Below are 13,075 nucleotides of genomic sequence, written 5' to 3'. Positions count from 1 at the left end.
ACATCATAACGCACTCATTAAAGAAAGGCAAATTAACACCAACACTGCAGAAAATGACCATATCCTACATTCCTTGGAACTAATTCCTGTGTGATAAACACTTTGAAACTATATTAATTAATGCAGCCTGATTACTTATCAACACATTAATGCACAGCAACACTTGGATGTCATAATTAAACCTGAAAGAAGTTTGTTAGTAAACACCATCATTAGGTTCATGCAGCTCAAAGAACCCAAGCAAAGCCAACCACTGGAATTGCCTTATTGTGCTGGATTATTAATATGTGGCAGCAACTTCAAAAACATTTACATCATTCAAGGCTCATCGATCTTTCCTATTCTGAAAATACATATTTCATTTGAGAGTTCTTAGTGATGAAATTTTTTTATTAAAATGATTATTCCGTATTAATGGATAGAATACCATGTTCAATGACTTATCACCATTTATAGAAAATCTTCTCATTTTAACATGAGGCGGGCAAGGTCAATGGGTTTGAATGCTAAAAAAATGAAGGAAAGTAATTAAATAATACTTCCTAATTACTTTTCACTCCCACAAGCACTTTCCAAAATATATAATGGTGGACCCTAAATCACGAGAGTTCTGCTGATTAAAAAAATTTTTTTTTAGATATTGCTCATCATTACAGTGCAACAACCATTGAATTGCATAGTGCTCACTCAACAAAAAATATTTTGAGTAAAACAAATAAACTCCCCCTTTTTCCAAGATAGCAGTTTTAAAAAAAATCTATTCAAGAATTTATCCTTCTTCCTAGCCCATAATCTACCACTATTGGCTGAAAAATCTAGTAAACTTGAGTTTGAAAAAGAATTGCCTAATAATTAAAAGCATGTTGAGAAACTATTTAAACCATGTTTTTTGTGTTGTTTAAAAAAAATATTAATTCAATCAAATCATTTATAATGGAAATAAGAAAAAAGTACAGGTCTCATTTTAGATTTTCCCAGATATTTAAAAAAAATTAAAGTAACGAGTTATCTAAAACAAAGGTGGATAAATTGGGAAAATTGTGGTGCATTTACTTTTTCTGCAGCTTTTATCAAAAATTAATACTTCATATTCAAATTCTACAGCATTTTGAGGTAAGCAATTGTAACTTTTAACTATAAGCCAATTTTTTCAAATACAAAATAAACTTCAATGTCAACATAATCACTCACAGTTGGTCATGATAATGTAATCTTTTACTACAATCATTAGCAACAGAGCACATATAGATCCATTTGGTAACCATAGCTTAAATCAGGCATATCGCCGCTAAAAAAAGCTACCTTGCATTCACAACCCAATGACTGAAATGGCAAATTTGCACATTATTCAACTTCACAGATGAAGAAGATTGCTAGATAGCTTAAATAGTATAGAACCTGGTGCAAATTCAGGTTATCAGAGTTTTAATTCATGGTAAATGCAAATAATAATGGATTTATTCCACACATCTAAGGATAAGAAGGGTCTGCAAGATTTCAAATCAATTTATAATCAGGAGCAATCTGACTACTTGTTGAAAATTTATGGACACCATAAATAAAAATTTACATAAAATCAACAAAAATTCAAGATATTTCAAACCATTTTATAACATTTGACAAAGCAGACCTCCTACCATTACTGAATGTTATAAATGGATTGTGCACTCACACCTAAAATCGCAATCTATTAAAAGTAATCAGTACAATTTAAGGAAAAGATTAGTTATGATGACTAGAACCTTCCTTATCAGGGCATTCTTCCATAACATTAAAATGCAAAAACGAGTGTATGTTGCAGCCTTCATTCATGAGTTTGTAATGCCATAAGCATCCCGGCTCATTAACTAAAACAGGAAAACTACTCCCTGAAGAAAAAGTGTAAACCACAACGAAGTACCTGATGGTTATTTGTGGAGAGAGGAGTAGCCGAGAAATGGTATCCCGCAAGGCAGTAGCACATGACACCACGAACTTATCTGCCTAAGGAATAAGGCCATCAATTTTTTACAGCAACTAGTTAAAGACGAAGGCAATCTATTTAAAGTATTCAAATATGAGTCTTTCTTTTTCAAATTCTATCTCTATAAATATTAGAAAATTGGCCATTGTTAATGAAAAAACTAATCCCTAATACGGATTAAGTATAAGGCTGCAAATATTTTAACAACGTGCCAACTTAACTGCATAGTCTGACATTTATATGATCAGAGACTTGCTCAGTAACAACAATGGAAGAGAAATTTTATCAGTAATATAAGTCAATGAAGCTAATAACGAAAACTTTTTTTTTGTTGAAGCTTTTCTAAAATGTTGCTGAAGGCTCATATTGTGAACACTGCTCACATGACTTTTTAATTGTTGCTTGACACAAAGATCATAACTGAATGCTTTCACATGACCATATTTCAGAGTGACTGCTACCATGACCAACTGGGCTATGTATAAAACTAAAATAATTCGGCAGACAGTAAATGCACAATTGCACTTCAATGGATGTTGAGTGGTAGCACTAAATTCACAAGTGCTCAGAAAATAGTATCCTCATCCACCCCTTCTACATAGAAGAAAGAGAATATTACACAATTATAATTAAAGGTTATGCAGGAAAATGTACATATCTAGAGAACAAACCAATTCCAACAAGACACTGAAATGAGGTTCACAAGAAACAACCGCATAACTAATGCAAGAAATAAAGAAAAGGGCAAACTATCCTCGCAATTTGACACACAGCATCGTAGATGTATACGATATTATCTCACCTTAAGAAGGAAATTAAGTACGGTTTTTCAGATCGATTCAGACTATATAAGTGATACTCTGCAATTCTGGCCAGTAGCGACCTTGGAGTAAAGCAAAATTTTCTCAAAGAGAAATATTGGGAAAGATCCAGTACAAGCCTGCTACATGAGGGTAATACCAACAAGACACAAAAATATGATGCCATATGCGTTGGCCAAACACCGAAATAACTGATATATATGCCAAGATGTAGTTGGCTTCGGTTATTCATGATGATCATGACAGATATGGATCATGTCAAACTAGATGAATGATTTACACTTCTTCATCATCAATCATAAGATTCCACTATCCCACAATTATATTAACTATTTCTCATTATTTAGACGATAGCACTGAAACATGTACCATCAAACGATGCATACTGTCTAATGAGTGCGTTAGAAATAGAAAGATTATTAACAGGCGCACTAAAATGAAGGAAATAAAGATTTTTTGAACGATGTAAACCACAGTAAATATCTACATAATATGTACACACATCCATGGTCACCACATACCTCTTTGTTAGCAAGTACTTCACGCACAAGGAAAATCCAGTTTCCTTTGATTACGATAAATTATCTTTAGGAAATTTAAATAATATTCACTAAACTTCTACCACGATCGACTGAAACAGGCAGCTATCATTGATTAGCATCATTTTTTCAATGAAACTTCCCAGCCGGTAACCTTTGAAGCACTTATAGTTGCAGGCCATTTAGAATTATGAATACCATCAATATTAGAATTCTGGACTCCACACACAATAGGAAAGTCTTAAAAACATGAATCCATTACAAAAACGGATAGTTAAGTAGGATGGTATGGCGTGTTACTACCCAAAATATCGAAGCTGAAGTTCGCACTGTGTACGTGAAACTACTCTGAGAAAAAAACCTAAAATATAAATTACTACTGCAAATCGATGATATAAATTAGCATTGAGTTAAATAATCACAATTTCACCTGGTATGGTCCATTGTTGTAAGATGGATAATTGCCTGAAGAATCGTATCTTCCTTGGCCTCCCGACTTGACGCCTCGGAAGTATCTTGGGTTTCCCCGAGAAGGCATTCCACCCCGATTACAGTTCTTCCACATTTGGCCGCGATAGCCAACACCACCACCACCTCGAACATTATTCAGATTATTCATTACATTATGGTGCCACCCACCCGACTGAATATTTTGCACAGGTGGAATGTTAAAATGCATATCTGGAGGCAGGTAATGTCTCTTGGGTAAAAGTTGATCGCCCTCTCCATCTTCGTCAGGCTGTAAAAGCATGGCAGAAATTAATACCAGTGCTGCATTTCGCACATACAATAAAACTCTACCGAGTTACAACTGATGCAAACGTTGGTAAACACAAGGTTTACACAGCAACGTTGAAGAAAATAAAATATGTTATTATGGCAGTTGGTGTTAGTAATCGACATTAGAGACTATAAGCAAAGATGTAAAAATCAAGTAGTAACCTTTCTCTTCATACTATAGTAGTTGTCCGTGGTGAAGTTTTATTGTTTACCACAATTAAAACGAAACGAACGTGATTCTTCACGTAAACATGACCTCTCACTGCGAAATATTAAAAAAATACACCTCCTACGACCAAATAGATTATAAAAATAACTAAAATACATAAAAAGCGATGTCCAATAATTTAAAAACGGTAAAATTTCCGAGAATTTAACGAGTTCATCACTGTTAACTTTAGTGTATCCTTTCAAGTCCTTTGCCTCTGCTTCAGTTTGTCAAACAAAACACTGTTTAAGTTGGTGTTGTGGTAATCGAAAAACAGATGGCGCGATTGTCAACGTGTTCGACTTTTGGTAACATCGAGAAACGAGGTTAGCTAACGAGCTGAAAGCAGGATTTGGAGTGGTGGCATGGCTTGTGGGAAAACCAGTGACTCACTAGTAATTTGTGTATTTCTAAGTTATTTTTCATATTTTTAGTGTATTAACCCATATTTATTTGTCAAATCCAAGTATGACTCAGTAGTTCCAATGTTTCAAAAGGCCATACTGATTAGCCGACAGCAGAGTCCATTTACGTTAGCTAGTGCTTTTTCGTTTAAATTTAGCTATAATTTTAGAATAGGAATTGTTAAATATTGTTATATTTTATTGGTCAATGTTTCAATCGCGGGTATTGACCATTTCAGTGAATTTCCAACTTGCCCCACGTCATCCTTATACAGTTACAAGCACATGCGGAAACTCATTGGAATTTGTATTTTTAGGAGATTGTTCCCAAAAAGGAGGAAGAAGAAGTTGAGGCAATCGCACCCGATCACCATCTCTTTAAGCATCCCCTTCAGAACACTTGGACGTTATGGTTTTACGAAAACGACCGGTCCAAATCATGGGAGGAAAATCAACGCGAGATCACTTCTTTTGACACAGTTGAAGATTTTTGGGGGTAAGTTCTCAAATTGTTGGAATGCTGTACAGTACTTTCACAGTTTCTCTCGTAAGGTTTCAGTGTTCATTTTTATTTGCACTCATTCCTTCATAGTAAATTGTTAAAATATTTATTTGAAACTGATTTTTTTCTGTTTTTCACATAGTTCTACAATTGATGATGAATAAACTTAAAAGTTCAGGTGAATTATTAGTACTTAATCTGTTATGTTGTGTGTAGAAGCATGTTGAATTGCACACTTAGTGTCCTACTATGTGCTTCTGACTGATTAATGATGTCCTTATAGTTAAGAGCTGTGAAATCACAACTCGGGAATTTCAAATGTCTTCTCAGCTTAAGACATAGTGGGTTTATTTCCCAAAAGAACGCTATTTGAGTTAGTCCATCGAAGATATGTACCAGGTCTTGGCACTGTGCTGCAATGATTTAAGTAGATCTGTGACAGTTTTTGTTTCTTGTGATGAATACTCGTCGAACTAAATTTTGTTTACAATTTCTTACTCTTTATTAGCTTGTACAACAACATAAAAGCAGCAAGTGACCTTCGTGTGGGGTGTGATTACTCCCTTTTCAAAAAGGGCATCAGGCCTATGTGGGAAGATGATGCTAACAAACGTGGTGGGCGATGGCTTGTCAACTTGGAAAAGAAGAGAAATGAGCTCACAAACATTTGGCTAGAAGTGGTACGTATGAATAGTGTGTATTCTATCATTTTTGTAAGCTTGTGAGATAATTTGTTACTACCTGGACCCCCAAAAGTGGATGTTGTTTGAGCTTAAAGTTCATAATATGCTTATATGTAGCGATGCACAAATAATATTTGGGTGTCCTGAACCCCTATCTTGAGGGAAAGATCCCCTACTCAGAAAGACATAGTGTTATTGGTAATGAAACATTTTCCTTATGGGTATAATGAATTAAAGTCAGAAAATGCATGCATTTTTTTAGTTGTGTGATCTCTTATTGGCCACTGCATGACAATGGTGCTTTGATGACAGATCACATGCTTAAGTTGGCGTATTCAACTTGGAAAGGTCATGGAAAGTGTGTGCATAGTTTATGCACATGTGTTTGAAAATTATTGCCCTATTTGTGTACATTTTTATTGTTTAAGAATAATTTTATGACATCTATGTAAGCTGGCATTTTTCAAAATCATGTGGCTGAATTTCAAGCGAGAAATTTTAACAAGAGGAAGAGCATTTTAAAATATTGTTATATTTGATTGGGCATCGAAAGACATAGCCTTTGTAGTAAAAGATGTATCAACACACTTAGGAGGTGCCAAATACAAGTTTGTTGGGTCGGCAGCTGTTTGTATAATCAGCTTCGGGAAAATATTTCCATATTGTTCTGGGGAATGAGCTTTTGCTGGTTGTGGTATTTTTATAATTTAATGCTTAAAATTAATTTTGCTTACTTATTCATTTTAACAAGGGTCTTTTGTTGCTTCATAATTCCAAAGTTAATGATGATACATTGTGTTTTAGCTTAGGAGTGTGTAATTGCAGTTGTGTTGTAGCATAGTTTACCTAGAAAAGGAATTGAATGTTTATCAATCTTAATACTTTACAGTTACTTTGTATGATCGGAGAGGCATTTGATGAGTGTAGTGACGAAGTATGTGGGGCAGTTTTAAATGTAAGGAGTAAAATGGATAAAATAGGTCTATGGACCGCTGACTATTCTAATGGCCCTAGTGTCAAGGAAATAGGGTATGTATTTTGCAAAAATAGGCATGTGTTTGTTTGTATTTATTATGTGATTGTTTCCGTTTTTAATGCTTTCTCTTCTAATCCCTTAGGCGAAAATTAAAAGAGAGACTGAGAATAGGCCCAAAAGTAACAATTGGATATCAAATTCATAGAGACACTCAAACTAAATCTAGCTCTGCAGCAAAGAACACTTACACATGTTAATTATGGAGATTTCACCCATATTCATCATGGTAGTGAAGCAGAAGAATTTGGAAGGCCAAATGCATGAAGATCAGAAGTTAAATGGCTTTTACACTTTGGTAGGATGGGTTGAATGGATCCTGTGATTTGTCAAAGATGGGTGAAGTTTTGGTTTATCTCAGCTTTTAATAATCCTGACTCAGAAACATGGGTTTGCTATTGTTTATTGCTATTGTCCCATGTGTTAAGAGTGAAGTGTGCATGGTGAACTTTTTTGCATATTAAAATTATTTAAATTAAAGGTAATTTTTTGTGAGAAGTTTTGTTTGTTATGTTAATATTTTTCTCTGTATGGTTTAAAGGCATTTGCAGAATAAGACTCATTCTGTTTTCATTAACTAGTTAGTATTTAATTTAAAATAGTTAAATTCATTATGTGTTTCAACTTTTAATAAGTTAGCAAATAACTTCTTGGTTATGTATTGGACACCTCTTTCTTTTAAATGGTGTAAATATATGAGTGTTTAGAGTAATGAATCTGAAATTGGAATTATTTGGAAATATTTGAATAAATGCTTCATAATTAATGACTTCTGAATTTTTAAATTTATTTGGTTTGCAGTTAGTTGAACTGGGCCCTTCAATTTCTTTAACTTCATACTGGAGCTTAGCTGAAGAATTTCTGGGGTTGCTTAATGTGACATCTGAAAAAGCAGAATGGTTAAATACTATAGTAATGGCTGTGGGAAATGCATATCCAGAAATGTTTTATACTTCTCCTGTTTAGGAATGGTAGAGCTTGTAACGTTTTAATTAATTTTCCACTTCTCTTACTTAACAAATTATTTTTATAACACTTTATAAAGAAATTTTACAATTTAAAACTCGTGAGCATAAACAACATCAACAAGCCGCCATGACTATTACAATCTCATTTGTACTATCCGTACTACCACTCACTGAACCACTGCCATAAACTGCACCAGTGGGGATCTTGAGTTCTGCCGTATCCCTTTCCTCCGGTCACTTTCTCTCTCGTAGACGCCTGCTTTTTCTATGCGTCCTTTTCTTCTTTCTGCTGATCTTGAATTCTGCCGTATTTCTTCCTCCGGTCTCTCAATACACCACTACTTTAATTTTTCTCCCAATCTTTTATAACACGTCTATCCCTTCCTTCTCTCTATACGCGACTCCCTTCCTCCTTCTCTCCGCGTCCCTCACTACCATTGTTAGTTTTAAATTATTTACAAACAACATGGTGGCTTGTTTACATTATGTTACAAGCTCTGTACAAAGAAATGTAGCCACTGTTGTGTGCCTACATTTGTTTGTCTTTCATCAAAGTAACATGGTGAATGTCTCATAATTGAATTAAACAAGTGGAACACATGTTTTTTACCACCCGAATTTCTTGAATTTAACTTGACTAATGGTGGTAATGCAATGTGGTAATCCTATGTTTTGCAGCCACAACAGTTGCTAAGCAAAATATTTACTTGAAATACTCTTGAGTTAATGATTGAGTAAATGTTGCTTAGAACTACAGTGCAACCAAAAGTTTTATAGTTATATGCTGTGGCAGATATTACCATTTTACCTCAACAATTACTGATATTTCTGAATCTAACACCAGCAGCACTATATAAACAGAGTCAGAGGGCAAGGCCATGTGGACAATAAGGTACTTACTTACTTATAAATTGTTATCAACATTGATATTTATTGAATATTTCATTAATTTTTAGAAGTCAAATTTATTTTTTAGGTTTTCTATTGTACTTCATTCTTTCTGAAATGAATTAAAAGGAGGAGTATAGCATAAATGGAGCTATTTTTCTGTGCCTAGCTCTATTTTGAAAACAGCTAAATGGTATTTGTATGGAATAACTGCGACTTAAACGTTTAATCAAAATCCATAGGCTCATCTAACATTTTGAGGCATTCATCCTGACAGACCATATGTATAGAGCCCATTGATGGCCTCATCACATGATCTTTAGAGCTGATCTCTCTTCCTAGGTTCAGACTGTAGTGGGATCCATTAGTCGGTGGTGTAACTATGGGGGGGTGGGGTTTTCTGGGTTACAACTCCCTCAGCCTTTGAAGTTTTTACTTCATCCAATTTACATCCTTAATTTTAATACATACTCAAAGAAGGTTACTGTTTTTGAATCGTATAAATCACGTTTTGAACATCAAAACTCTCAAAATTTTTGGGGAAGGACCTCTGGAACCCTCTTTGCCCTGGGGTGTTTTCTATACACCCCGGAAGGGCCCCGTAAATCTCTGGTAAATCCCCCCAATTTCAAAATCCTAGGTAAGCCACTGCCACTGGTGGGTCACGTGTATAGTCATCTCAGTGTGACCCACCGGTGGGTCACCCTTATGTTCATATTCTAGACCCTGCTCAGAGTTGGCACTGTGCCTGGGTCTTATGTCAATTGGGGAGGACAGTAGAGGAACAAGGGAAGGAAAGCACATCAGTTATATTCAGGGGAATGAGAGCTTAAGAGCTCTCGCTCACCACGTGGACCTCTATTTGTACTTCTATTCTCAGCCTCCCTGAATGGAAAAGTTGAGTGAGCCCTAGGTATAGGCCTTTGAATCATTTAGCACACATCATTGGCAGGGGTGCATCTAGGAATGAAGGCTAGGGGGGGTTTAGGCGAACTAATACTAGGAGGTCTGGAGGGTATGGAATACCCACCAGGGTAAGCGGGAGGTGTGGGGGGCCGTCCCCAGAAAAATTTTGGGATATATGGTTCAAAATGGTGATTTTTACGGCTCTCAGAGGGATATTTTATTAGTTTTAAAGTATACCGGGACTAGCTGCGGTGATAACTTTTTACAAAAGTCACGCGCAATGCACAATCGTGCGAAAGATCCACAGAGAAAAAATCGGTCAAGGCGAATGATTTTTTCTCTGTGGATCTTTCGCACGATATTTTATTAATCCTTACACTACTCTATAAGTAGTATTAATGCAATTAAGTAAAATGGATGTAACTTAAAATTTTATATGAGCTCTGGGGGGGTTCATCCTCTAAAACTCCCGCTTGCTGCACCACTGACCATTAGCAAACTAAAATTACTATAAGAGTTCCCATCAAGTAGCTGCCAAAATGACTTTAAGTACTCCAACTGAGCTGCTGCGTAGAGGTCACATTCACAGGGAAATTCTACAGCTGTCGTGGTAGCGCTGTGATTGCTTACTCCCCCTAAATGCACCATATGGTTATAAAGACTATATTTTAATTTTGAAAGGAATGGGGACTGAATAAGTCTCTAGAAATGAAAACATTTCTGATAGGTTATTGTAAGATGAAGTGCTCCAAAAGCCGTAATGTATTGCACTTGTCCGTTTTACACTAATCGGGGTTATACTGTATTGGCTTGTGGGGATAGACTAAAGACCGCTGGGACTAAATACATACAGCCTCTCAACCAGAAAGCCTTGACAATCACTACTAACACTGACATACTCACAGACTAAAAATGCTAGGAAATTAAGTTCAAGAAGATCGGGTCAAGATGTAAATTAAGACAAGAGAGGAGTGAACAGTGCTATTTATCAATGCAGAAGTGATATATTCACAACAACACAAGGTTGAATTGATGGGCAAGTTCGGACGTCACCAGAATAAATAGGGAAAATGAATGCGGGGGAGGAAGGGGGTTCTGTATTGGAGGGCTGACTGTGGAAAGGGAGAGAGGGAAGGGAAATGGTTGGTGACCGTTGGAGAAATAAGGAAGTTGATCAGAGAGGGTGGGGTAGTTCAGATTTTTGATTTAATAGTGGTATATACAGATTTCTGATTGGGTTTTTGAAAGGGGGGGGGGGTGAACTGTCACGTAGGGTAATGTCAAAGTACAATTGCTGAAGGCAGAAAGAATGCCATAACCAGTGGCGGCACGTGCATATACACATGTTAGCAAATGCACTCTCAAACATTAATGAATTATAAAAGAAAACTTTACCACGAGACAGATGAAACTCCTGTCTACATATGGATGAAATATGAAGCTCCAAATGCTACAGCTATCTCCTTGGCGAATTCACCGCTCTACAAGTGTGCGATCCCATGGCATCGTGCCAGCAGCATTTTCAGTCTATGCGATCGCTTGAAGGTGCTCGGGTGGGACTAGGTAGGCTGGGAGGCATGCCATGTTCAAATGGGTGCTTGGAGCAGACTCAACACGATGCGAGTGCGCACGCTCATATTTGGTGAGTAACTTGCTGGAAGTGTAGCGGTGTTGCTGCCACCTACACTACCTGTGCTCAGGATCCTAGTCCGTCAATGCATTCAGTGCTACTCAGCAGCATTCATTTGAACTTCATGCCCTTTTTCATCATCATATATGTTCTCTAATGCACACCCTGGATATATAACCACCAGCCGCCACAGCCATTAACACATTCAAACTGAAATGTAGTTATGAACTTGCACAGTGTTTGTCTTACAGTCTGTCTTTTATGACAAATTTAATCAAATAAGTTCATTGTTATGATTTAATATTTTCCTACTTTAAATTATAATGATCACTCAACTTGCAAAATTTATTGGGTAGAAAGGAAGGAAAGAAATTTATATCAATATTCTGAGTAATAGAAGGGATGTATATTCTAGCATGAAAACCTGCTGAAAGCACTGGGATATCATGCATAACATCACACCCATCAGTGGCGCTGACTCCATGGAGCTCGAGCTCCCTCAAAAATTCATTAATTGTGCGAGGAAAAAATGTGTCAGGCTTGTCGATTTTCTCCAGAGTGTGCAGATAACGAGATTCGAGTTCTAATGTTGATCATATGACTCTTCTAAAATGCTTAAAAAACTTAAAACTCACTACATATAAAATTTCCTGGGGCAAGATCCCCGGTTTGGGCCCCCCCAATATTTTTTCTAAGTCGGCATCCCTGACACCCATGCAAAATGCTGCTTTTGTGAGCAAATACTGAAAGGTGGCATTTAAAGGTATTGTAATTCCACTAAAACTGTAAACGCTGCCATCATATTAACCATGATTGTCCCCCTTCACTTGAAGCTACTTGTTTGCACCTCAGAGAGGTGCACCTATTGTGTCCCAGAACCACCTTTGAGAGTGATTAGCAACTTATTAAGGCAACACACTGTTGCACAGCTGATTCTATAAATGCTCCACTGCAAGGGTGGATCCAGGATTTTTTTCTGAGAGGGGGTACAAGGGCCTGACTGGTAAACGGTCTCCTCATATTTGAGATGAAAAGCAACACACTATACTATACGAAATATTCACTTATTTAGTATGAAATTAAATGATTGAGGCTCCATAGTACACAAAACACAACAAACTTTGAGTAACGTCCCCCTCCCTCTTCTCTGTTGACCAATCCGTTCACCTAGTTACCTTCCTCCCTACCCCTCCTAGCCTGGTATAAAAGGATGTGATGGATCTCTGTAGAGTTCACCTGATGATGAACCTGACGGCTAGCAAAGTTGTGACATTTGAAAAAATAGTTTTATTTTAGTTGCATATCTTATACTAATACATATCATTTTTCGTGAGTTTAAAGGAAATTTGTTGAATACTTTCATTTCAATTCAGTGCTGATTTTGCTTAAAGACGTGCGATTTTGCTTCTAGAGAGAGGCAGCTGCCCCCCCCCTCCCCTATCCCTCGCTGGGTACGCCCATGATAGCTACTCGTTTATAGCTACTAGTATACTTTTTAATATAATCATTATATTACTCTCAATGCAACATATTTCATGAAGTATGGGTTCTTTATTTACATTATGGACGTTTTAACATTGTTAAGCTACCGAAATATTTATATTGTTCCCCTAAATAGTGCTAAAATGATGGAAACCTGATGACGAGCTACACTCGTCATTGTGTGATTTGGCATTAGATGTTCATAATGAGCTATATTCAGGGGTTGATGAAATTTATGGTTTTCTACAGCATGGGAATTGAACCAAAT

At 36.4% G+C, this 13,075-nt stretch overlaps 2 protein-coding genes and 1 long non-coding RNA gene across 5 annotated transcripts in view; 1 reads left to right on the top strand and 2 right to left on the bottom strand.

The window, feature by feature from the left end:
* The window catches only part of LOC124160524 (putative mediator of RNA polymerase II transcription subunit 15), a 40,361-nt gene extending 35,807 nt beyond the window's left edge, over window positions 1-4,554 (bottom strand). For both annotated transcript variants that reach the window (XM_046536384.1, XM_046536386.1), the window contains exons 1-2: window positions 4,266-4,554; window positions 3,754-4,062 (exon numbers count right to left, since the gene is read on the bottom strand). In XM_046536384.1, the coding sequence (XP_046392340.1) occupies window positions 3,754-4,062; window positions 4,266-4,277 (321 nt within the window). In that variant the 5' untranslated portion in view covers window positions 4,278-4,554. The remainder of the gene's footprint in view (window positions 1-3,753; window positions 4,063-4,265) is intronic.
* A 42-nt stretch (window positions 4,555-4,596) lies between these two features.
* On the top strand, window positions 4,597-7,702 carry LOC124160525 (eukaryotic translation initiation factor 4E-like). Of its 2 annotated transcripts, none has more exons than XM_046536389.1 (5): window positions 4,597-4,706; window positions 5,033-5,211; window positions 5,726-5,897; window positions 6,790-6,929; window positions 7,019-7,702. In XM_046536389.1, the coding sequence occupies exons 1-5, from the start codon at window positions 4,677-4,679 to the stop codon at window positions 7,131-7,133; spliced, it is 636 nt and encodes a 211-aa protein (XP_046392345.1). In that variant the 5' UTR covers window positions 4,597-4,676; the 3' UTR covers window positions 7,134-7,702. The 2 variants fall into 2 exon arrangements, with proteins under 2 accessions (XP_046392345.1, XP_046392344.1); XM_046536388.1 differs by having other exon boundaries at window positions 4,629-4,715.
* Window positions 7,433-8,159, bottom strand: LOC124160528. The gene is made up of 2 exons (XR_006865179.1): window positions 8,073-8,159; window positions 7,433-7,816 (listed from the first exon to the last, which is right to left on the bottom strand). It is a non-coding gene; the product is annotated as an uncharacterized LOC124160528 (long non-coding RNA).
* Between the last annotated feature and the right edge of the window lie 4,916 nt (window positions 8,160-13,075).

The sequence above is a fragment of the Ischnura elegans genome, chromosome 6, assembly GCF_921293095.1.
Source record: "Ischnura elegans chromosome 6, ioIscEleg1.1, whole genome shotgun sequence".
Lineage (NCBI taxonomy): Eukaryota > Metazoa > Arthropoda > Insecta > Odonata > Coenagrionidae > Ischnura > Ischnura elegans.
Note: the sequence above shows the minus strand (reverse complement) of the source record. Positions and strands in the feature narration are given on the sequence as shown.

What these genes read in the sequence shown, in the direction of transcription:
- LOC124160525 (XM_046536388.1), top strand. Translation starts at nt 4,677, where the DNA reads ATGGCTTGTGGGAAAACCAGTGACTCACTAGTAATTTGT. An exon ending in GTGACTCACTAGTAATTTGT is followed by an intron (nt 4,716 to 5,032) that starts GTATTTCTAAGT and finishes TTGTATTTTTAG; the next exon opens with GAGATTGTTCCCAAAAAGGA. An exon ending in CAAACATTTGGCTAGAAGTG is followed by an intron (nt 5,898 to 6,789) that starts GTACGTATGAAT and finishes AATACTTTACAG; the next exon opens with TTACTTTGTATGATCGGAGA.